Source organism: Mesoplodon densirostris, chromosome X (genome assembly GCF_025265405.1).
Source record: "Mesoplodon densirostris isolate mMesDen1 chromosome X, mMesDen1 primary haplotype, whole genome shotgun sequence".
Lineage (NCBI taxonomy): Eukaryota > Metazoa > Chordata > Mammalia > Artiodactyla > Ziphiidae > Mesoplodon > Mesoplodon densirostris.
In genome coordinates this window covers 6,477,100-6,501,137 of record NC_082681.1, presented here as the reverse complement: position 1 = coordinate 6,501,137, position 24,038 = coordinate 6,477,100, and the positions used below count along the sequence as shown (strand labels likewise).

The 24,038-nt window shown below is 51.4% G+C and overlaps 1 protein-coding gene across 1 annotated transcript; it reads right to left on the bottom strand.

The window, feature by feature from the left end:
• Positions 1–416: 416 nt before the first annotated feature.
• Positions 417–23,632, bottom strand: IDS (iduronate 2-sulfatase). Its single transcript, XM_060087365.1, has 9 exons — positions 23,438–23,632; positions 22,937–23,073; positions 22,164–22,341; positions 19,115–19,203; positions 17,246–17,446; positions 15,568–15,738; positions 10,186–10,312; positions 8,249–8,422; positions 417–5,187 (listed from the first exon to the last, which is right to left on the bottom strand). Exons 1-9 carry the CDS (start codon positions 23,520–23,522, stop codon positions 4,715–4,717), a joined length of 1,635 nt encoding a protein of 544 aa, XP_059943348.1. The 5' UTR covers positions 23,523–23,632; the 3' UTR covers positions 417–4,714.
• Between the last annotated feature and the right edge of the window lie 406 nt (positions 23,633–24,038).

Genomic DNA, 24,038 nt, shown 5'->3' with positions numbered 1-24,038 from the left:
TATTTTACCACAATTTTTAAAAAATGCATACAAAAATTTGAGAATTTCGGTCAAAAAAAAAGATTAACATAGGAATGGTGGTGCAGTCATGACAACTGCAACCCAAGAACTGTCAAGAACATGAAAAAGCAGGCTAACGTTACTTTAGACCAAAACAGCTGGACAAGGGATTCTACGTGGTAGATGTGAGCTGTGTCAAGGTGAATGTGTTCGTGTCTGTGCACATGGATGTGGGCAGGAGAGAGAGCAGAAAGTGATGTCCCCACAGCAGCAGCAGCCACGTTCTGGAGGCACGCTTCTGTTCATCGTCACCACTTCCTGCATCTTCCAAATTTTACAAGATGAGTATATACTATTCTGATAATGGGGTGGAGAGACAGGGTAAATTAAGTATAAAAAACAACCACAAGAAAAGCTAAGGAATATGAATATTTATTAAATCTCGATTGGCAAGGGTCTCCATGTTTAATAGGAAAAGAGGAAAAAAATCACGTAGGAAAAGAGCAATTTGTTGGATTACTTATAAAAGCGAAACCTAAAATTTAAAGGCAAATTCACACAACTAGAAATACAAATGCCCAACAATCATACAGAGAACAGTGATCAAGGTCATTAATAAGCAAAGAATTCAAAGCTCATACAGGATGCCACTTTCACCTATTATTATGAGGGTTAGGGTTTTTGTTTGTTTTTAAGGTTTGTATACTGTGTATGCTTGTTTGCTTTATTTTCAGTTTTACTACCTTAAGGAAGCAGGAGAGTGGGGCAAGGACTGAAATCGAGATGCTTTTGGCAATTTGGCACTGACAGCCCATCCTATGGGAGTAATGTGAAGTACACAAAATTATTTTATTCACAAAGCTGCTCATCACAACATTATTTACAGTACTGAAAATTTGGAAACTGACTAAATTCCCAATAACTGAAAGAAGCTTAAGTAAATTATGATGAAATTACACAATAAAATATATACTACCACCAGTATAAAGTATCTTTGCAAAAACCTGTAATAACCACATGTAACAGTGAAAAAATAGGAATATAAAATTGCACGATACAGCACACGGTATGATCGTAACAGTGTAAAAAATGTACATCCCCCAAAAGACAAGATATGAAGTGACTCTCTCGGTATAAAACACTGACGCATTTTCTTACCTTTTACTACATTTGTATTTTCCAATTTTTCTAAAATTAACACGTTAATTTTACAATCAGAAAAAAATACCTTTGAAGTAAGGTGCCCACAAGATTCCTCAGTGATGTTCATTTCATCCCATGATGCAATCTAGAGAGTTCAAGCCCCTCAGCCTCTTGGAAGTGGGGGCATGGGAGCAGGCGGGGGAGAGTGATCATGGATGGATGGATGGATGGATGGATGGATGGATGGATGGATGGATGGATAGATGGATGGATGGTTGGGTGGGTGGGTGGTGAAGGGAGGATGGGACAACCTAAGGGTGGGCAGGGAGGCAGGGATCGGCAAGGGACAGTCAGGGACCAGCGCGCAAACTGGTCAGCCGAGGAAAGGGGCTTTGTGGAGTCAGGGAAGACTCTGACTGCTCAGCGGAGGTCTGTGTAGACCCAATAGTAGGCACTAACGGTGTTCTTAAAGGGCAGGACCGAAGAAGGATTTCAGGAAGACACGTGGATTCTTTGGGAGCCGGGGAGGAAAGAGGAGGGGGAGGTAAACTACGCGGGAAGGAGGTGCGAAGGGCTAGGATGATGGAGGTGGGAGTGGACGGGAAGAGACCGATTGCCAGAGGGAACTCCCTGCGCTAAGCTTAAACCAAACGTATGTGGCTCACTACCGGACAAGTCTTCGTGGGCAAACAGAGTAGAGAATCAGCCCATAGGAGGAACCTGCCAACAGCCGGGTGGATCAGCCCAGAGTTAATCTAGGGCAGCTCCGTCCAGTCCACTTTCTGGCACAACGGAAAGGCTGTAGATCAGTGCTGTCCGATACGGTAGCCACGACGCACACTGGCTCTTGAGCACATGAAATATCTCAAGTGTGACAGAGATTCTGCTTTTGAAATGTTTATTTCATTTTACTTAATTGATATTTAAATAGTCACATGCGCCTAGTGGCTACTGGTCAGCACATATTTAAGGGCAGTGGTGCTCAAGTGTGCTCTTTGGAGGAGCAGCGTGATGTGTCTGAAGTGCAGATTCTCAGGCCCCAGCCCAGACACCCTGAAGCAGAAGCAAATAAATACAGGAGCTCCTGCTGCACCCTTGTGTTTCTGAGCCACTGAATTAGGGCCACTCAAAATTTCTGAGATCACTGGTCCGGGTTTCAACTAAACTGCATAAAAGAACCCCTGGCTCAAGTCTACAAAGAGTGACTCAAGAACCATTAATAAAACGTGTCCAGCTCAGCAGGATCAGAGAAAAGTTACGTGATGCAACGAAGATGTGGTTTCTCAAAGCTGATTCAAGATGAGGAATGTGGTTGGCTTTGAAGTGTGAAAGCCAGAGAGCAGCCGCTCATCCCAATGAACGCTGCAGACATGCACAAGTGGCTCTAAATTGGGTTCAGTGTCAAAAACACAAAAAGCGACCATCGCCCGTGAGACGATCTAGAAGAGCACGCCCCTGAACGTGAAATGCAGCCTTTAGAAGAGCACGCCCCTGAACGTGAAATGCAGCCACGCTTCTAAATGGAGGCCAAGAAAAGCGAAAACCTAAGGAGCATTCTGAGGCTACGCCCTCACGGAGAAAAGAGGACACAGAAGCACTTCCAGCAGAGGCAGATCTACACGCGAAACACCCCCAAAGCAGACCCAGCCCCGGCTGTGGCTGCGGTCACGTGGGTGAGTGATGGCCAGAATGCATGTCACTTTGCTCTCTTTGGCACGGTTCAAATTACGCCTTCAGCAAGAGTAGAATTTGGAGATTTTTGATACTAAAACTGTGCTTCAAGAAATAAAGAGAGAAAAAAATGATGAAGTGTACATGTAATAGTCAACCATGAATGCAAAATAAAAGCCTGGGTGAAAACTTCTCGTTGTAACCGTGCAGTAGGAGATGAAGCTAAATACGATGAAAATACATCATGAGGAATTTGACCAGATTGTAAAATTCTTAGTGGAAGTCATGTGAGTGATAAAGAAGATAGGATGAAGAAGGAGAAAGAAAAGGCTGAAGGAAACCATCTACAAAGCTGAGGCTTCCCAGAAGAGACTCGGGCTTCGGGATCAGGAGAGAGGAATAGGGCCCTCCACTCCTCAAGCAGAAATTGTTGCCAGAACACTAAGTCACTTAATTGCTTAGAAGATTGCTGTGTTACCATATATGCCTCCACTGTAGGCTAATCAGTAAAAAAAAAAAAAAATCTGTATTTGAAATTTTACTGATTTGAAGTAATCTTATAATATCTTGCCTTTTTGTTTACAATTTAACACAGTGCAGTAACTTAATTTGCCATACTTGGTTTCACAAATATTTAAATACCAAAGCAGCACTTGTAAACAAAGAATTACTGAAAGCTACTTTGATACAGGACTACATTAGATGTTTATTAAGAGAGTGCTTGCCTCTTCTGGTGACTACTGATAATTAATCAACTTCAACGTGTTGTGAATATGACCTGTGAATATTCCATCATTTTAAAGATGACCTAGGCTAAGCTTATTACTACCACCTACCTTTCTGGTTACTTTCATATTTAGGGAATATAGAACCACATTCTGGGGGATTAGAAATCACCTAATATTATATTAATGAAAAGTTTTCACAGTTCTCAAAATAATTTAGAATTTAATAAAATTAATGTTGTCTTTAACCAGCACTTAACAAGTAGACTATTTCCTGTCTCCTGGATAAATGGATGTTTGCAACCAGCCATCTCTAGAGAAGGAGAACACTAATGGTTTTGAATGACTCAATTCATGGATACACTTATGCCTGTAACTATTTTCCACTGTGAATAAAGATGCCTTTTAATAGATGCCTTTGGGTTCAAAGGTCATATTACTTGCTAACAAATTATTATTTGGGCCAGAAAGTCTCTGAAAAATTTTAACCAAATTTCTCATACATCTCATGCCTCTAGTTTAGTGAGCATTATTTATTATTTGATGTAGAAATTCCATATTAATCACTTCATGCGTATTTTATTTTTGGATTTGAAAATTTGCAATCTTAGAAAAACTGAAGCTAGACTTTAAGGCATTGGCATCTAGCAATATTATTTAACTTTACTTTTTAAAAAGAAACCTAGATTACATGTTGATATATTTTGAATATATTGGGCTAAATAAGATATATTATTAAATTATAAACAAAAGAACTAGGAACTTTGTTTCAAACCTAATTTGACATGTAGTTACGTTTTGAGATGCACTAAATTTCACAAATACGTAAAGTATTCCTTGAGTACAGTGTTATGTTCAGTTATTATGATCTTGATAGCTAAAGTTATGACAATTTTAGTTTGCTCACTCTGTACTTATTAATTCAACAAATAAGCTATGACTGTTCCAAAAAAAAGGAAAGAAGAGGTTCAGCCCAGTCCAATTACCAATTATAAAGACAAATCAAAAGTTTCGGCTGTTACATATTCTTAGGCCAAATTGTTGACGCCTGTTTTGACTTCCTACCCCTGGGGTTGCTTCCAATATTACAGGTAATCACGAAATAACCAGTGTAATTCCTTCTCTCACCAGCTGGACAGGAGAGTGTTATATATGCCCTCTGCGGTTGGCAAAACTCAAGGCATCAACGATCGGGGAAGGGCTCCACCTTGGGAGTCATTATACATATTGTGATCCTGCCAAGGGTCAGAAGCTACAAAATACAGTTCCCCTGCATGGACGTCTGAAAAGTTAGCCAGAAATTTCCGGGGATTGAAGCCAACCCACACAGTATACCTATAGTCTACTGTGCGTATGGAATAGCCCATGACCTTTATATCTTTTAAACTCGGCTTGTCAGAATTCCACTGAGGAGAGTCTGCAGGCCGGGGGTACTGGCTATAGGCCACCAACTCACGGGGATTGCCACGGATGTATGGTTCCTCTTCCGAGTCACGGACCTGAAAATGCTTCAGAAGGTTCCGGCCTTCTCGGCACAGCTCCACGTGAAACGAGGGGATGGGGCAGTGAGGAGGGACGCGCAGCCCTGCCAGTCCCGCGAGCGTGGGGAAGAGAGAGAGCAGTTCCACGAGGTCCCCGACTTGCCGGCCTGAAAGAGGAAGCAGGCCCGCAGAGGGGGTTACAGCACAGAAGCCTGCTGCAGCCAGGCAGCACGAGCGGAGCGCGCGCCCGGGCCCTACACGCCGACTTCTGTTCTTTTACAGCATTTATTCTTAGCCCGAGAGTTTTAGGAACAAAGCCGACTCGGCACCTCACCCGATAGCAGGGCAGAATGAAGGTGCCCTCAGCCTCTTGGCACTTTTAAACACGATTTGAATTTAGGACCCACCAGTGTTTAAGTGATTCAGGCAAGGGTCATCGGTGGAGGCCCAGACCGCTGGGGAGAAGTCTGTAGAGGACAGGCTATCCCGAGCCTCACAGCATCACCCCGCGGATCACTCCTTTTTGGAAGTCTGCACTTGATCCATCGCCCTTTTATTGTTGTAAAATACACACGACATAAAGTTTACCACCTTAACCATGTTTTAGTGTCCAGGTCGGTGGCATGAAGTACAGTCCCACCTTCCATCACAGAGCTCTCTTCACTTTGCACAACTCCCCGCCGCCACCCCCCAGCTCCTGGCACCCACCCTGCTACTTTCTGTCTCTATGTGTTGACTACTCTAGGCACGTGTATGTGGACACATCTAGAGTATGTGTCCTTTTGTGCCTGGTCTTCTTTCACTTAGCATCATGTCTTCAGAGAGTCCACCCATGTCGTAGCACGTGTCAGAGTTTCCTTCCCTGTAAGGCTGAATGATATCCCACTGTATGGACGCGCCACGTTTTGCTTATTCGTTCGTCTGTCAATAGACACTCCGGTTGCTCCCACCTTTTGGCTATTAATTAATGCTATGAACATTCTTCTACACATTTTTCTTTGAATGCCTGTTTTCAATTCTGTGGGCTATGCACCTAGGAGTAGAACTGCCGAGCCACACGACCATTCTATGTTTAACCTTTTGAGGAACCACCACTCTTTTCCACAGTGACTGTACCATTTTACATTCCCACCGGCAATGTCTGAGGGCTCCAATGTCTCCACACCCTTGCCAGTACTGTTGTTTTCTGCTTGTTTTGATAACAGCCGTTCTAATGGGTGTGAAATGGTATCTCATTATGGGTGATTTATCTTTAAAGTCTAAATCCTACACTTTATATTGACTCCTGTTAAAATTTATTCTGACCTTGGGCCATCATTCTAGCCTTTCTGGATCTTTTAAGCACTTGCTCTATACGGCTCAATTTTATTTCTGACGCATTTGGTTTGTAAGTAAAATAAAAAGAAAACAGGTGAAGAAAGCTTTTTTAAAAGATACCTTTACAAGGGCAAGACCTGGCTGACACAACCACCTTAACCAGGCCGTCAAGCTTGGCATCACTAATAATGGCACAGGCCGCCATGAAGTGCCCCCGATGGGATACGGCTGGGGCCACAACCTCACGTGTGCGCACGTGTCCGAAGTGTTTACCCTGCATCTAGTCCCGAGGAAGCAATCAGACAAATCCAGGCTGTGGGTCGTTGTACGAGACAGCCGCCCCGGATGCTTGAAAGACACGAGGTCAGGGAGATGTGGGGTCCCAGAGGATGACAGGCCTTGTTGGCCACTGTAAGGACTTTTTACTCAGACTTGACACAGGAGTGTAGGAGGCCCCAGAGCAGGGCTGTGACACCACCTGACTTGGGTTTTATCAGGCTCACTGTGGCTGTTAAAATCAGGATCACTGAGGAAAAACTCCAGGGATCAAGGTCACAAGCAAGGAGAGCTTAGCAAGAGATGGTGGCAGTGTGGTCCACAGTGGTGACGGTCGGTGGGGGGAAGTGGTGTGGACATATTCTGAATGGAGAGTGACAGGCTTGCTGACACAGCACGAATTGCGTACAGACTATGACAGAAAGACAGGGGCCGATGGCCCCATGGTTTTGTGGCCTGGGCAACCACTGCCATTTCCTGAGACGGGGAGGAGCATCAAAAGAAAGGCTTAAGGTCAAAGGTCAAGTGTTCAGCTTTGGGCACGTTAGACTGGCCAACGGGGACAGGCTGTTGGAAATCCAAGTCCAAAGATCAGGGAAGACATACAGGCTAGAGATAAAATTTGGAAATGAGCAGGATGACAGCACAGTTACATCAATTTACAACCTGAACACCTCCCAACTGAAGTTTCAAAAAGGATTCTCAACCTGTCAGAAGATTTCTCCCAGCAAATAAAGGGCTATAATCATGGCCTGAAACTGTTTAACATTTTTATCAATGACATGAAAGAAGACAGTGCAGGCAGCACACAGAAATCAAATGTATGGAAAATAAAATTGGGCCATAGAAAACAAACTCGGGAAGATCCAGAAAGGCCAGAATGATGGGCCAGAACCAAGAAAAATTTTAACAAGAATCAATAGAAAGTGCAGGATTTAGACGTTAACAAGATGGATTAAATGCAGAAGTCCCGAAAGGGGGCAACCTGCTTTAGTAGAGTTCACAGCAAAAGCACTCCAAAAAGAGCTAATGCCACCTGAAGTACACGACTCATCTCTGCGCTGAGCAGATCGAGTCAGGAGACAACTCACAGAGAACCCACACAGGTCAACCCCCATGGCGGGGATGGCCATCTTGTCCAAGTGATGTTTCCGGAAGTGCTTTCTCAAACTGGAGCTTTTTGGAAGACAAAGACCAGGATAACCAGGGACCTGTCGCTACCTGGAGAGGACCAGCTTGGGAGGACTGGGACACGGAGGTCAAAGTAAACTTGCCCTTCACTCCGGGGGACGGCAAAAGCAAAAGCACTGATCTGACAGAGCCGGTGCTTCAGCAGATGGAGATGCTGCCTAGCTGAGTCCCAGCCAGAAGTGAGCAGGTCACGGAGTTCTGCTCACCGGTAAGCAGGCAGCCCCTGCCCCAGTGGAATCTGCTACCCCCTCCTCTGAGCTCAGAGCACACTGCCGTCACCTCTACGACAGCCTTCCCCATCCTGGGGGTGCCAGCTGCTCCTTTGTCCCTCCCCCACTCCAAGCCCCTGTGGACAGGAGCCATACTCGTTAGCTCTGAGCCTGCCACTCCCCTTCCGTGCGCAGGAGGGCCAGGTCAAGCAGCATCACTCCTGAATTTTCATACCTGGCTCCACTGATTCTGAGATGGAATCAAAGGGGTCGAGGTATGGGAAAAGCTTGTCGCCTGCCGCCGGAAGTGGAGCCGTCCTTCCTGGAACGTAGAACATCAAGGGCACGCGAGTAGTGACGTCAAAATTGCTGTATTTGGCCCATTCTCCGTGTTCGCCTAGAGCCCACCCTGGTTCATAAAAAGCACACAGAATGACAGAAAAAGAATCATCATCTTGTGGCTTGCTCATTTCAGTTAGACAACGTTTCATTCCCTGTTGTTAAAGCCAGAGGAAGCAAAACCTGATCGTCTAGAGGGCGTGTACCACCAAAACAGGAGCTGTGAAACTGTGGCACAATCGCTCAACTTTTAAAAATAGTATCTTTTTCAATTTTTAAGACATACCACAGACCAAGAAAATATAACTTCTGATTCCAGACCCTTAACCTTGACTAAAAACCACCCCCAACCCTCATTTAAAGCAAAAGATGGTTTGAATACCCCAAGATGGAACTTTCCAATCACTTCATGTTTGAGTGCCCTTTTCGATATAAAAAATATAAAAGAGACTGTATGTTGAGTATTTCGTATTAAAAAGTAACCCAAACTACAAAAAGCTGCTGTGCATGGGTTCAAGAAGGCTTCTGTGGTTCAGATGTAGGCAGTCCCAGGAGGGGCCCTTTGAGAAGGGCCATTTGTAATCAGCTACAGCTGCCCCTCCGAGCCAAAGCGAGCTTCGAGTGACCCTGCCTTCACGGGGGTGCAGTGGACTGTGGAAGCACTGGTGGAGAAAACTGGGCACTGAGAAGAAGGTCTGGAAGCGGATGGCAGATCATTAGGCAAACGGTGAAAAATTACCCCTCCACGCTTAACGATACGGGTCTTTACAAGGTGCAAGGTAGGCCTGTGAGAAATGACACGGAGAACTGTCTATGACATTAAGTGGAAAAAACAAGCCAGGGAACAAAACAGGACACAAGCACAATCAATTCTGCCACGTTGCACGACGATGCGTTACGCACATACACACTCATGACATATAGCCCCATGTATGTGCACGACTGAAGGCAGGTGGATGGACCCCTGATCTGTCAGCACCAGTTAGCTCTGGGCAGGTGGGATAAAGGGCAGGGTACTCTGGCCCTACATGATGTGCTCTGTATACTTCTTTTCTTGTTAGAGTGAGCACATGCGATGATCTAACACTGTCCCACTTCATATTCAACGATATTAGAGAACTGTTTTCCTGTTTCTAGGTAGGATGATGGCAGTGTGGTTAAACTTCAAAACAGCCAAATTTATTAGAAATAGTGTTCAGAAAACTGAACCACCTGAGACTGGCTTCAAAACAATTTGGGGGTGAGGGAGGATAACTGGGGCTCACTGGCCTCAAACACACCCTGGCAAAAATTAAAAAGAATTTTTAAAAAAAGTTGTTTCCACTTTTGGAAAAAGTGAGAAACTGCCTTAGAAGATACACAGAGTTGTGAACCCCAGGCTCCTGGCAGAGAGGACAGTGGGGCTGGGGGTGGAAGGGGTAAGTCGGGTCTAAGGGCCTTGTTGGGCTCTGCCAGGATTGTTCTGGATCTTCATAAGAGAAACTAAAACTCTTCCAACCCTCTAGGTTAGAAATAGGTTAAAGGGGCTCCCCACACAAATGGATGGCTCCTGCTGGGCTCACCAAGAAACAACCATTACTACAAGGTCCCCCCACCCACCCAGCTCCACCATCCAAGCCCCCAAGATGCTTCTTTGACCCAAAAGAGGGCCCGCCTCCGTGGAGAGAAGTCCCAGGACTAACAAGGTGGCCATAAAAGCACCCAAGACTCCAGACTCAGGGCACTGCTGATTCACAAAAGAGAATACACACCTATTTCAGGCAGTCTAGGAAAGTTTTCACAGAAAACGTCAGATGCTTTGAGCGACTCACCCGGGCATCTCAAAATGCTTACCGTGATCCGAGGTGAGCGCCACAATCGTGCTGCTGGCCAGCTGAAGATCGTCCAGAGCACTCAAAAGGTGGCCAACCTGCGTATCCAAATACGAAACACAGGCAAAGTAGCTCTGGCGGATTTTCCGCTGCAATTTAAAGAAGAATAATAATAATGAGAGTGACTGCAAGTTAAAGTGCACGGCATACCCAGCCACAGTGCTCGCCTGAGCACCCCTCCCGAGCCCCAGCCCTCGGGTGCCCTTGATGACCTTCTTAGCCAAAACGGAACACTCCTTTCCCCGCCATCCCCCCCCCCCGCCCCCGGCCTCGTACAGCCACAGCGAAACCCGCACGTCCACAAGGAGGATTCTTTGCTAAGCAAGTCAGTTTTCACTTTAGGGCACAGATCACAGCACGTGGATGTGCCACTTACTATTCCTTTCTGTCTCCGTCACATACTCTTGCAGGTCCCAGGAGACAACCATGTACACAGAAACTGACCCCTCAGCCTTCCAAAGTCTGCTGAGGGTCACACCAAAGATACCATATAGCTGTATTCATTTCCTGGGCCGCTCTAACAAAGTATGACAGACTTGGTGGCTTCAAACAACAGAAACAGATCACCTCCCAGTTCTGGAAGCCAGCAGTCTGAGCTCAAGGTGTCGGCAGAGCCTCTCTGAAGGCTCCAGGGGAGGAACGTTCTAGCTTCCAGTGGTGGCCACAATCCTTGGCATTTCTTCTCACAAGGACCCCAGCCATACTGGGTCAGGGGCCACTGCACGGCAGCATGACCCCATCCTGACCAGTCATACCTGCAATGACCCTATTTCCAAACAAGGCCACATTCTGAGACCCTGGGGTCAGGACCTCCACGGATCTTTCTGAGGGACACAACTCAACTCTAACAACAGCCGTGAGTGGGTCTCTCCCCCAAGCTCTTCATTACCCAGCGGATGGCAGCCGCTTCCCTCATAGCCTGTGGCTGGCACGCGTGCCTCCGTCCCAACAAACTGCCCACGGGCAGGACAACGGTGGTGGAGGAGGGAGAGCGGCACACCCTCCATGGACCCTCAACCCCAAAGCAGCCTCCGGAGCAGACAGGCTCCATGAAAGAGCCACAGCCTCTGCTGGGCTGACTCTTCCCCCGCCTTGTTCACAAATCTTAAAGAAAAAGATGAGTCCCCTACCCCTGCCACAGGGGAGAAGCGAGGGAGCTGCCAAGCGATCAGACCAGCCCCAGCTTCCGTGTGTCCCAGCTGGTCCTGTCAGCCGGACCCGTGGTGAGAACAGTCATGAGACTCACCCCCTCTCCCCAGATAGTGAAGACAATGGATATCCATCTAACCTTCTAGAAGGATTATGCTGAACCCTGGCTACTTCTACCTTCTGGTAGATAAAAGTCTCCAGTCTGTAACTTGGGGAACTTCGGTCCTCCTGGGGACCAAAGACACCTGTCAGGATGGCTGTGTACTAGTCAAGGGTACGCCTTCCTTCCTACGTGGGCCCCTGGAGACAGGAGAAGCAGCAGATGTGGTCGTCAGCCTCACTGAGCCACCCGTCAGGTGAGGACAGGCATGGAGACAAGAAAAGGTGCGTTACTGGCAGGGCGCAGGGACGACCCTGGAGAATGAGCCCTCGAGTTGGCCTGGGGAAATCGGGGGAGGCTTCACAGAGGAGTTAGCATTTGAGGAGAGAAGCTGGCAGTCAGACAAGCGGGGGTCGGATGCCCTAAGCAGGGGCTGCAGAGCGTGGAACAGTGTGGAGTCACCACAGGCCAGGGCACGTTTTGGGCCAGCAAGCTGGCCAGTGTGGCTGGAGAGTCACAGGGGAAGGCCAGGGAGCAGGACAGGATGCTGAAAAGGCAGGTCACGGCCACATGATACGGACCCAGAGGGTCCATCCAAGGAGTGGAGGTCTCGGGTTGGAGGCCAACGAAGGCACCGAGGTCACCCGAGAAGAGGAAGTGACACAATCTGGGCTGCAGGTGAATGAGGGTCCCCCACCGAGAGCCCGGAGCAGACGCCAGGGGCTCAAGGGGAACCAGCACTAGATCAGCGCTGCGCGCACAGGGCAACCTCCATGGTCGCTCGTTGAAGCGACAAACCAAGACCAGACCACTGCGGTGGTCCACAAAGTGGTGCCGAAGAGGAATTTAGGGAGATGGGGTAGGAGAGGGGGAGGGAAAGGAGCTGAGGACCCCAAAGGGAACTCCACGTTTCTCACTAGGCTGGCAGCATGATTCAATGGCACGGAGGGGGCGGGGGCACAGGAGGAGAAGAAAAGGAAGAGCAGGAATGGTGGTGCAGCCACACGGGGCCTCTAGCAACCAGTGGACAGACAGACAGACACGTCTGGAATCAGGAGCGTGGGGCTGGAGAGGTTGTTCTGGGGCTCATCCACAGCAGGCTCAGCGGGCAGGGCTGGGGGCGAAGAGCATAAACAACATGGGGGGGCCCTGGGCTTGACCCCGGAGAGGCGCACCTCCTAAGTGGCAGACACAGAACGAGGGGCCTGCCCTGGGGACTGCAGTGGAGGGGGTCCAGGAGGCTTGGCAAGGAAGCCCAGGAAGCAGACATTTCCAGAAGGCACAGCTCTCTCAACAGTGAGAGGGCGGCAGGGATTCAGGGAAGGTCAGGACCCACGAGGATGGATTTTATTTGCCAGCGGGATCAGGGCTGACCCAGATGAGAGAACGCTTAGTGAGATGGGGAGGCAGGAGGCCGCACCGAGGTGGACGAAGAATGAAAGGACAGTGAGGCCACAGACACAGCAGAACAGAGAACGTCACACTCATTCTCCTGTGGAGGGTGGGCGAAGGGGCAGGAAGGGGAAGAAACAGGTACGGCCCAGGGAGGCAGTACTTCTGAAGATGGGATGGATGGCAGCGGACGCACAGGCTGGACGGAAGTTGGGAGGAGACGGCAAGGAGGGGGAACGGGGTAGGGAGGGGCCGAGTCCCTGCTGCTCTTCTTCTGAGACCAGGGAGAAGGCTGCAAGCTCAGCACACAGGCACACACAATTCTGGCTACAAGTGAGGGAGGTTATTTACAGCTTCCGTTCACCAAGTACCTGCTGGGTGCCATCTGATCCTCCGAACCACCCCAGAAGGTGAGCATTACCACTTCCATCTTACACAGGAGGACTCTGAGGCTCCAAGAGGTTGATTAACTTGCCTAGAGACACACAGCTGGCAAGGGGCACAGCCAGGATGTGTACCCACGTTCAGCCTGTGCCTTCCCCTTCCTCAGACTGGTAACCAGCCTCTGCCTCTGAAACAGGAAGTACAGTCATCTGCTGAGAGATGGGGCAGAAGGGCAGGGTGGGGGGAGGGGCTGGAAGGGTTCTGAGCAGCCGCAGAGGGCAAGAGGGAGCCGAGCAGAGGACTGGGCATGCGAGCATGTCCCTGCCTCAGGACGCAGGCTTGAGAGCAGACAGGGTGGCCGGACTGTCCTGTGGTCAGGGTACTGCAGTCAGGACGAGGATAGAGGGACGCGCGTGCTCAGTAGCTGGCGGCAAGAGTAAGTGACCGGCCACGGGGCCTCAGCTATCCAGGGAGGGAGCAAAGCCCAGAGGTGAGCTGGACACGGGAGAGGGGGCCACACACCAGCAATCCCCACGTGGCCCCAGGCTCACGCACGTGGCACTGAGTCAGAGGGCTGATGGCTGAAGGGGGCACAGAACCCAGAGGCTCAAGACCCAGAGCTACAGGCAGATGATGAGGAGGACCAAGTGCAAGGTGAATGTGGGGCGGGAATCAGCACACGAGTACACCAGGGAGGTCCTCTGGGTCACACTGTGAACCTGTGCGCCCAACAGGGCAGCTACACCGCCAGTGGGCGTGGTGAGAGGAGGGGCTGAGACGATCGGGAAGGCACCCTCGCCGTGTGGCCGACACTGTCCTAGACACCCCACACGTTCACTGTGGTCCCCGCTGAAAACCTCCAGAGCAGCTGTCATCATGGAAAACCTTCCCCCATCTTGTGTCGATTTTACAGATAAGGACACCGAGACTCAGGGAAATAGGATGACTCGTCAGCAGCCATGCAGCTGGTGCGGGGTAACTGGAATTCAAACCTAGACTGGTCAGAGCCAACGAAACAAACACGGGGGCTCTGGCATCACACCTCCCAAGGGGCGCTCCTCCACAGCAACCGCATGACCTGGGCAAGTCTCTAGTGTCCTTACCTGGACAACAGAGACAGCAGGCCCCCCACTAGGGTCCCATGGGGACCAAAGAGCACACACAAAATGCTGAGCACCCTTCCTGGTGTGCAGGGTCATCGGGAGTGACTGTCACTAATGTGATGTCCAGGCACAGCCTCGGATCTGCAACTCCAGCAAACCTCGCTCTCAGAACCCCTGCGGGGGGAAGCAGGAACCCAACAGACCGACGGGCCCGCTGCTTCTCAAACTCTCACCACTGCCACCCGAGACGCAGGGACGCGCAGCCTCCTCGCCCAAACCCTTGCCGGCCGAACACAGGGGCCAGAGAGCAAGAGACACCTGGGCAGTCTGTCTGGTTTTGTTGTGTCTCGACACGTAGCCTACGGCAATGGTTCTCAAACTTCTGCCTGCATTAGAATCACCAGGTGTGTGTTTTTGGAAATGCAGGTTCTCGGGCCCCACTCCCAGCCTCCAACTCCCTGACTCTGAGTGGGACCAGGATGCCGTGCTTCTAACGAGCCCTCGTGGGGGTTCTGATGCAGGCGGCCCAGGAAGCACTGTGAAAACGCTGTCCTCTTCCTTCCCCTGTAGACGGGCTGCTGGAGTGTTCACGTGCTAACAGAAAGGCAGGGCTGTGTGTGGAATATTCCAGAAAGAGTGTTGCTCAGCGTGCGCTCTGCATGCCAGGGAGAGAGGGGTTGACGAGTCACCCCCATGTCATGGCAAACGGACCCCAGACACTGCAGCTGGACGGCGCTGGCTGTGTTGGTGCCCCAGCTCCCTCTGCGCCAAGGCCCCACTCACCAAGCCACCTCCTGAGAGTAACGGATGCCCGTGTCGGCTTTCCCACAGGGGACCCGCCAGGACCAGTTAACTGAGAGTTCTGGGTGGCACGGGAGTCGCCAACCACCCTACACCTGACAGACTGTCACCTGGATTCAATAGCACCTCCTAACATTTAGTGAGGGTCACCCAGGGCTTCTCCCCATACCGGGTCCACAGCCCGTGAGTCCCCAGATCTCCAGATGCCCCCTTCTTTGGAAGCAGAGACGCTGAAGGGGAGACTGTCTATCCACCCAGCACGTTCGCCCCAACCCCGGCGCTCCACAGGCCGCCTCACATAGAGAAAGTGCTCAGCAAGACACAGGGGACAGAGCATGTCCACTGAGAAAAGCACTGTCACTTGTGACATCATGCCGTAAGTGCCCTATGTGTCCCCCACATCCGTCCTTGATACCTGAAAGTTGGCGGGGATCGGGCCGTAGGGCACGCTGAGGTTTAAGGCTTGGACATCCTCCCGCTGTCGGACATCCATCCAGGGGTTGTAGGCCACAGGAGGGAGGCCGGCAGGGACCTGGGGATCGGGAGCCAGGGTGATGTTCTCCAAGGGATACAGCTTCTGAAATTCCTTGGGGGAAAAGCACACAAAGCCACCAGGCTGTCACTCTTCTGGCAAAGGCACAAGGTTGGGCCTCTACTGGTGTTTACGCTGCCTCTTCTCTAAGCCTGTGATGCGTTTACACAAGTATCTCCCCCACTTGAAAGTCACTCTCACGAGATGCCAGTGGTAATGAAATCATTCAACTAGTTTCCTACAAACCGAGCAGCGACAGCTCTCTTCCCTCATAGACACCGATGCCCTCCTCTTCCCATTGCCACCTCCCCTCCAACTAGAAAAGGTGTGCAGAGGTGTGGCCAGTTCCCCAAATCACCCCCTCACTCAGAAGTTCACTGGGAGAGCACACAGGAGTCCACACAAAGCCCTACTCACGGCTGCAATTACTGCAGCGAAAGGATACCAGCCACAGTCAGCAAAGGGGATTGTCACAGGGGGTATCTGGGGGGAAACCAGGCACAGGCTGCCAGAGTCTTCCCCCGGTGAAATCACACAGGATGCGCGCAATTCCACCAGCAACAAGCTGTGTGACAGCATGTGTACAACGCTGCTGCCCGGGAAGCAGAGGCTCGTGAAAGCCTTAGCACCCAGGATTTATACTGGGGCTGGTCACGCAGGCACCCTCTGCCTGCACAGATCAAAATCCCAGACTCAAAGCAGGAAAGGAGGGGTTTCCATGAACAGTTCAGGCCTAGGGAGCCACTTGGCAGTTCTGGGAATGGTGGGAACACTCCCGAGATCCAGGTTCCCAGAGGCCAGGGCAAGGCCCAAGCTCACGAGCAGGGCTTTCAACGGATCACAGTCAGGCCTGCTAGGTTAACTCCTTCTGCACGAGAGACAGAAGTTGGTCTCACTCCATCAAGGGGGGCTGACACCTCCTGCTAGGAAGGCGAGATCCCCTGGGCCAATCAAAGCGTGACACTCACAGCATCAAAGGGCACGTCTCTGGTCTCCACGGCCATCACAAGTGACGGGCATGCTTTGCAAAGTCAAAAGGGTGGGCTGCTCAGGCCCGGGGAAAACATGATAGGAAAAAACTGAAAAATATTCTGAAAAAGAAGAGACTACATACTCTAAATGATACACACGCAAGTGCAGGATTCGAGCTTCCAACAAGCCACGTGGTGCCCTGTGTTTCAGGGCTCAAGGGGAAAGGCAGTTACTGAAGAGGGCCTCACATCTCCTGGAATTCTGTACCAAGGATTGCCACTTACTGCAGGCTTCAGTGGCCAGCTCTGCATCCCTTCTCCGTGATGACTCACTAGCCAACCCAACATTACTCACTGACTTCTAGGGAAAAATCCTCCAGTGGAGGAAGTAGAAGCCAAGCGTTTCTAACAAGATTCTTACGTGTCCTAAGTCTACTTCTTAGCCTTGACCTCTGAAACCCATCTTCAGACCACTGAGTATACTAGTGCCATCAGGCGTCCCTGGTGACCAGGGATGGCAGGATGTGGCCACCTTCACTATGACACAGCTGTCACAGCTGTGCTGGATCAGCCCTCCGCCAGCTCTTCACCTTGGGGTATCTGAAGGGGATGTGCGGCTTATGATAGCCCACAGCCAGGAAGAAAGGACTGGCAGATGTTTTCATCTTTCCCAACAACCGTATGGCTTGCTCGGTGCTCTGCTTGTCAGGCAGGGTGCCCTCGGGCACATCTGCCACATCCACAGGGCACAGCAGGTTGGCATGGAGTTCTCCGTCTGGTCCCCTACAGGTCTTTCAAAACAAAACATACAAAGTCAGCTTTTTAAATGCAAGAAATTGAAGTCATGAAAGTTCCACACAATGGATTTAACGTTTCTATTTCGAGCACATTAAGTATTAGTCATGTAGACTACACGGGCACATAGAAGTAGAAGTAAAACAGAGACGTGTTTCTTCTTTTCCAGGCAGACGCCAGAAATCCACCAGAACTTACTTAGCTTCTTGTTGTTCATTCTCTGTCTCTAGGTCATAATTAATTAAACGAAACCGAAGTAAGCTAACGATCAAAAAAAAATCTGTCTCTAATTCAACAATAAAAAAAACATAGACAAAGGACTTGAATAGATATTTCCCCAAAGAAGATAATCAAATAGCCAATAAGCACATATAAAGATACTTAACAGTCATTAGGGAAAGGAAAAAAAAATCTGTAATCTGTTTTCAATTTCAAGGACAGACTAAAGCTTCTAAGTGACAGGGCCACAGTTAACTAGATACAGTGACAGTTCATGGAATTTCCAGATCCTCAACTACACCATGCACAGGATGGAACTTACCGCTTCATTTCTTAAAGTGGCCATGCCGGCCACAAGGCCAATTTCAGTTCTGACCATGACTTCTACCTCACAAATACCCAGAGGCAGCGGCAGCTACTGCTCCATTTCACCGAGGAGCATCCTTTCACAGCTCTGCCCTGTCCACACCAACCTGGGCAGGGCAGCCGCCGTCTGCCTCCCAGTACCTGCTCAGGTTCACATGGTCTGCAGCACTGCCAGGGATTTGGTGCAGTCAGACCCACTATCTTGAGAATGATGTGGGAGATGGGGACAGGGACCTGGCATTTGTGAGGCTACTAAAAGTAGCAAGATGATTTCAGGGAATAGAAGGATTGAGATGGGGTCTTCCGATCTCATTCTCTTAATACTCAAGCCACAAGCCAAAGGCCAGAGCCCGCTGGCTTTCACTGTATTCTGAAATGAAAGTTGTCATGAATGTAGAACACTCTTCTGCACCCCACCAACCTCCCAAAATCCACACCCTTCTCTACACAATGGCTCTAAAATCCTCTGAGAAACATGTCATTTCTCAACACTCCAGCTGTTTTCCTGAATTTCTTAAATGTAAGTTTTAGTTGCATTTATACATTGGGGGCTCCTCTGAACCGAGATTAAGTTTCCTTATAGATTCCTTTTTTTCATAATGCTTTAAAGCCCCTATCAAAGGTCTCAGCACCTGAACATATCCATTAGGGCCAAGACAGATAGACAGACAGACAGATAGACGGAAAGGCTTTCTCCTAATCTGGGCTGAGGTGCTTAGAGCACAGGTCTCTCTTTGTCCTTCCATGTCTCGGCATCTCCTATAACGAACCCTCTGCACTGAGCCTTATCCAGAGTGAGCACGAAGGAGCCATCAAGTGAGCCTTGCACACTAGAGCATAAGCTTCTAGAGCAAGGCATCCCTGCCGGCTTCTAAATGCAGCCACCTCTCCACTGGACCTAATGCTAAAGGTCCCAACACTCATCACTGTCAGGTCATGATCACAACCCAAACCCATAAAGCCCACCATATAACCAGCTGGAAAGGACGTGCATGCTGCACACACAATAGTTAACCTTCATTTGCTAGACAGGGAAGAAGAGGTTCCTCTTCAGACCAGTACCCCTTTCACGGCCTTACCTTGGTGTTTTCATACTTTTCAGAGGAGGGATGATAAGGTGGAATAGACCAGCTATATGGAGAATCATCACTATGATTGGAAGATACTCCTTGAGGGGGAAAAAGAAGGGAAGTCATTAAATAAAGCATGGCGAGTCCTTCAATGCCCTCCCCCACCAAAATGTCCACTTTGTACACAACCGGGAAAGGGCCATCCCCTTCTTTTGGCCTCAGTTTCCTCATCTATAAAATCAGGAGCCTAGGCCAGATGATGAGAAGTCCCCACGAAAACCGACCCTCTGGGCTTCTATCTGAGTACTGAGCCCCTGACCCAGCCCCAAAGAGCCCTTGCTGGCACCTCTCCCAACCCTACAAAGGAGGCGGCAGAGGCTGGGGCACAACCAGGGCTGGCTGGGCAAGGGGAGGCTCTGCAAAGGGGGGGTGCTTTGCCGGATGCCAACCAGACACGAGACGAGGGGGCTGGGGTCCGAACCCATGACACTGCCTTGGACGCCAGGTTCAGTGCTCTGTCATGATGCAGAAACCCACCCCTAAGCTCGGTAGTTTACAGTCTACCTGGGAAGACAAAATAACAACGTGCGACACTGAGGAAGGACTGCCAGCCATCTGGAGAGGAGAAGTGCTGTGTGAGTGAGGGAGCCCTGGGCACAGAGGGGACGTGGGTCCGGGGAGGCCTGGCAGCGAGGGCTCTGGAGGGAGGGACTGCCTGTGCAGATGAGCTGGGAGGAGCTGAGAGGGTAGCGTGGGCAGCGCCACGGGAGAAGGGCGTCGCCAGCACGGGGACACACGGGGACTCCAATGATGAGCACCTGGTGAGGCAGGACTGGAGGCCAAGGGGCAGCGGGCGGAGGGCTTCTCAACCCCGCAGGCACAGTGGAAGTGCAGAGCGGGCTGACAGACCTGGTCCAAACCCCCACGCTGCCCCGCGTGCCCGTGCCATCTCGGGCACGCTCTGCGAGCCTCCGTTTCCTCCTCGGGAAATGACGCCAATGAGGAAACCCACCTTGCCTGCTGCTGGGGAGAGGATTACGGGAGCAGCCGGCACAGCATCCAGCAGGCGCCTGGCGCTCAATCAATGGTGGCTGCTGTCAGCCTCAAGCAGTCCCGTCCTCGACACAACAGGGTCTTAAGAACAAAGACCCGCTTGAAAAATGTGTCTCCAGGAGGGCTGCAGGCCATGTGTTTGCTCTCCGGCTAAGACAACCCCACAATCTAATTACCAGGGGTAAGGAGGCCAGGCGCCACCCCTCGGGCCTTGTCAGGCCTCCCTTCCTGAAGCACGATCTCCCCTCTGCTGTGTTTGCTCCTTTTGTCTCTCTCTCCAGCTGTGCTCAGGTCAGAGTGTCAAGATGTGAGCACCGACTGCAGAAAGTTCTACTTGCACTTGCTGGCGACCTTTCGGCCACACAGCCTGACAGACCTGCCTTCCATAATGGGCCCAACTTTGCGGCCCCTCGTGATAAGCGCTTCTCGGGACAGAGCTCGGGCTCTCAAGGCACCCCCACACACACACACACGCTGTCCTGGGATGCTCCCCTGGGAAGGGAATCAAGGCAGCTGCCACTCCAGCTTCCCAGAGGAGGAATCGGAGGCTCGAAGAGGTTGAATGATTTGCCCCAGGTCCAATGCACACCTAAGAAGTGGCAGAACTGGGACTAGAACCCAGGGGCCGGCATTCCCCATGCCACCGCCCATCAGCGGTTCACTCCGCCTCCAGAGGTGCCCACCCCGGCGGAATGCGGCACAGAGGAGACCTGAAAACAAGTGGGACTAAACTACAGTATGTGTCTCTGTTAGACCACTGTGCTGCCATTAAAAATGACGGCACGAAGAGTCACCACGCGGGAAAACGTTTATATCTAAAACACTCACAATATAGCTGTGTATCGCTGGTGGTAGAGTGGTGAGCACAGCTGCCTTCCACAATATAAAGTTGTATATCCAGGAAAATCTCAAATCAGAAAAATAATATGCCCAGAACCAGGGGACATCACCACAATAAATCTCTCCTTAGTGGTGCAAATACAAGCAATTTATATTCTTTTTTTTTTTTCTCTCTTTTCTGCCGCGCTGCGCAGCTTGTGGGGTCTTAGATCCCGACCAGGGATTTAACCCGGGCCCTCAGCCGTGAAAGCACTGAGTCCTAACCACTGGACTGCCAGGGAATTCCCAATTTATATTCTTTAGTTTATACTTCCCTTTTTCTCCCCCAACTTTCTGTCAAATACTCATGCCTTACTTCAAGTTCAAAACAAAAGAGTTTTAGGGCCTCCCTGGTGGCGCAAGTGGTTGAGAGTCCGCCTGCCGATGCAGGGGATACGGGTTCGTGCCCCGGTCTGGGAGGATCCCATATGCCGCGGAGCGGCTGGGCCCGTGAGCCATGGCCGCTGAGCCTGCGCGTCCGGAGCCTGCGCGTCCGGAGCCTGTGCTCCGCGACGGGGGAGGCCACAACAGTGAGAGGCCCGCATACCGCAAAAAAAAAAAAAAAAAAAAAGAGTTTTAAACTCCCTGTTTCAGCATTCTCATTCTGGCATTAAAGAGAGCCAGTTTAGCTGCCAGTGTTGAAGGTCAGGACTGGGTGGCCCCTGGCACCCTAGAGACCCTGGGTACCAGCTTACCCTCCTCTTTCTGACCTAATTCACAGGCAGTGGGCAGGCAACCCCTGCCAAATTGCAGCCTCTTCACTGGGCAAGTCAGCAGAGCTGCCCTGGTCTCACTTCACTGCCAGGGACCCCGGGTTACAGGGGGTCAGGCGCAGAGCTGGACTCACAGCCAACACTCCCCCTCCCCCCAGCCAGTGCCCTTCCCTCCCCCCGCCACACACAGCCAAAGGAACCAAACAGCACCATGACTAGTTTCCAAGAGGAAGAAAAAGCCCTTCTACCCTTTTTCACTTTTGGTGAGAACACAAAGCCAAGCTGAGAAGTAATATCCTGGACAAATGTGACAGTGACTAACCAGGTGTCCACCGAGCCCCAGCCCCAGGAGGGGACCCCTGTCCTCAGACACGAGAATAGAGAGAGCCCAGACTCGGAGGGGCAAGCAGTACCAGGATGAAAGACTTTTCCAACCGACATGGTCACGTAGCCATTCTCCTTGAAGTACTGGGGGATGGTGGAGAAGTTTCCAGAGTGTGCCCTCCAGTAGGAGTTGAAGTCATATAGGCGGGTAGTGTCTGGTCTCCTCCCGGTGAGCAAGGACACGCGGCTCGGGGCGCACACGGCTTGCTGGTAGGGAGCACAAGCAGAGGGACACGTCCTCAGAGGAAAACAAAGTCTGGGAGCTAAAAGGTAACCAGGCAACCTCCCAGGTCCTCGGCTAACAGCTTGGCGGCTGAGTCATGCAGATCTCAAAGCCAACCAGCAGGATTTGGGCCTCACCCAGCCGCCAGCAAGAAGTCTTCCCCGAGAGAGGAAGGCCCCAGGCCCTCCATCCAGCAGATGACTGTGCCATTCTGCATGATGGCGTCTCACGGGTGCCCGGAGCAGGCAAAGGTATAGGGAGTGGCCCCATGAAGGGGCACAGGAAGGAGGGCCACTGTGGCAGCATCCCCTCCTTCTCAGCACCAGGAAATCTCCAGTGGGGGGAAAAAAGGTGGGCAGGACCAGCCTGAACACAGTATACCAGGGCACACCCTCCACCCAAGGAGAAGCACCCCTGAAAGGCACAAGCTTCCTTGCCAGCGGACAACCAGGTTTTCTCAGCCGCCATTTTCCAAACTGTGCTCCCCTCTACTAAAGAGACGCCTGGTACAATGAGTGCCATCCCCCCAACCCTCAGTGCATGAGGCACACACCCACACCCAGAGGTGCCCAGACATACCTGGGCAAAGGCATTCTGGAAGAGGAGGCTGTGGGAGGCCAGCTGGTCCACGTTTGGGGACCTTATGAGTTTGTCCCCGTAACAACCCAGGGAGGGGCGTAGGTCATCCACGATGATTAGAAGGACATTCAGAGCATCTGCACAGGAAGGAGGAGCTTCAGTGAGATCACCTGCACTGACACCCAACCCCACCCAGGGTAGGTGCTAGGGTACCCAGAGATCCAAGGCTGGCCCCAGCACCTTGACAGCCCAGCCAGCTAAGCCAGGGAGGGTGGGAGTGGGTGCACAGAAGAAGCCCAAGTCCGGGGTGGCAGGGTTAGGCTTTGGCCATGGCCTCAAGCCTGGATGAGGGAGGGAGAGAAAAAAGAGGGAGGGAGGGAAGGGAGGAAGGTTCGATAGAAGAAGGAATGGCAGGAGGGAGGGAGCGAGGGAGTTAAGGATGGAGGTAGGCAGGGAAGTAAGGAGGGAGCCCCGCAATGTGGACGAGGGCGCCGGAGGCACCTGTGGCCGAGTTGCCCAGCGCCGCGGATCCGACAGAGCCCAGGACCAGGCCAAGCCAGAGCAGGCCCCCGCCAGGCGGCAGCATCTTGCCCCGGCGCGGCCGCTCCGGGGCGATGATGACAGGTTTTGACAGGAGGGCAGGGCCGCCTGTCGCGCGTCGCAAACCCGGAGACCCCGCCCGACGCGGCCGCAGAGGCCCCCGCCCCGGCCCCCGCCCCGGCCCCCCCGAGCGCGAGTGCGCCTGCGCGAGATCCGGGCCACAGGGGGCGGAGCCGCGGCTCTAGCGCAGCGCCTGCCCCGCCCACCGGGCCGACTCACTGGTTGGGGCGCACCTCCCCCGTCGGGCAGGTACTTGGGAAGTCTTTCCAGGTGTCTCCAAAGATTTGCGTTGCAACCACTGTCCTCAACCAGCAGTTTCCTGCCACTTTGCCTTTGCTCGTGCTATGCGTTTCACCTGGAGGCCCTTCCCTTCCCTCTTCTCTCTATAAAAGTCATACTTTTCCTTGCAGACCAGCCCAAATGCCGTTCTCCTTGCATGAGGCCCTCTGAGAACTCGCCTTCCTCCATCTAAAGGGACCCCTCTCCTATGCATTTGTTCAAC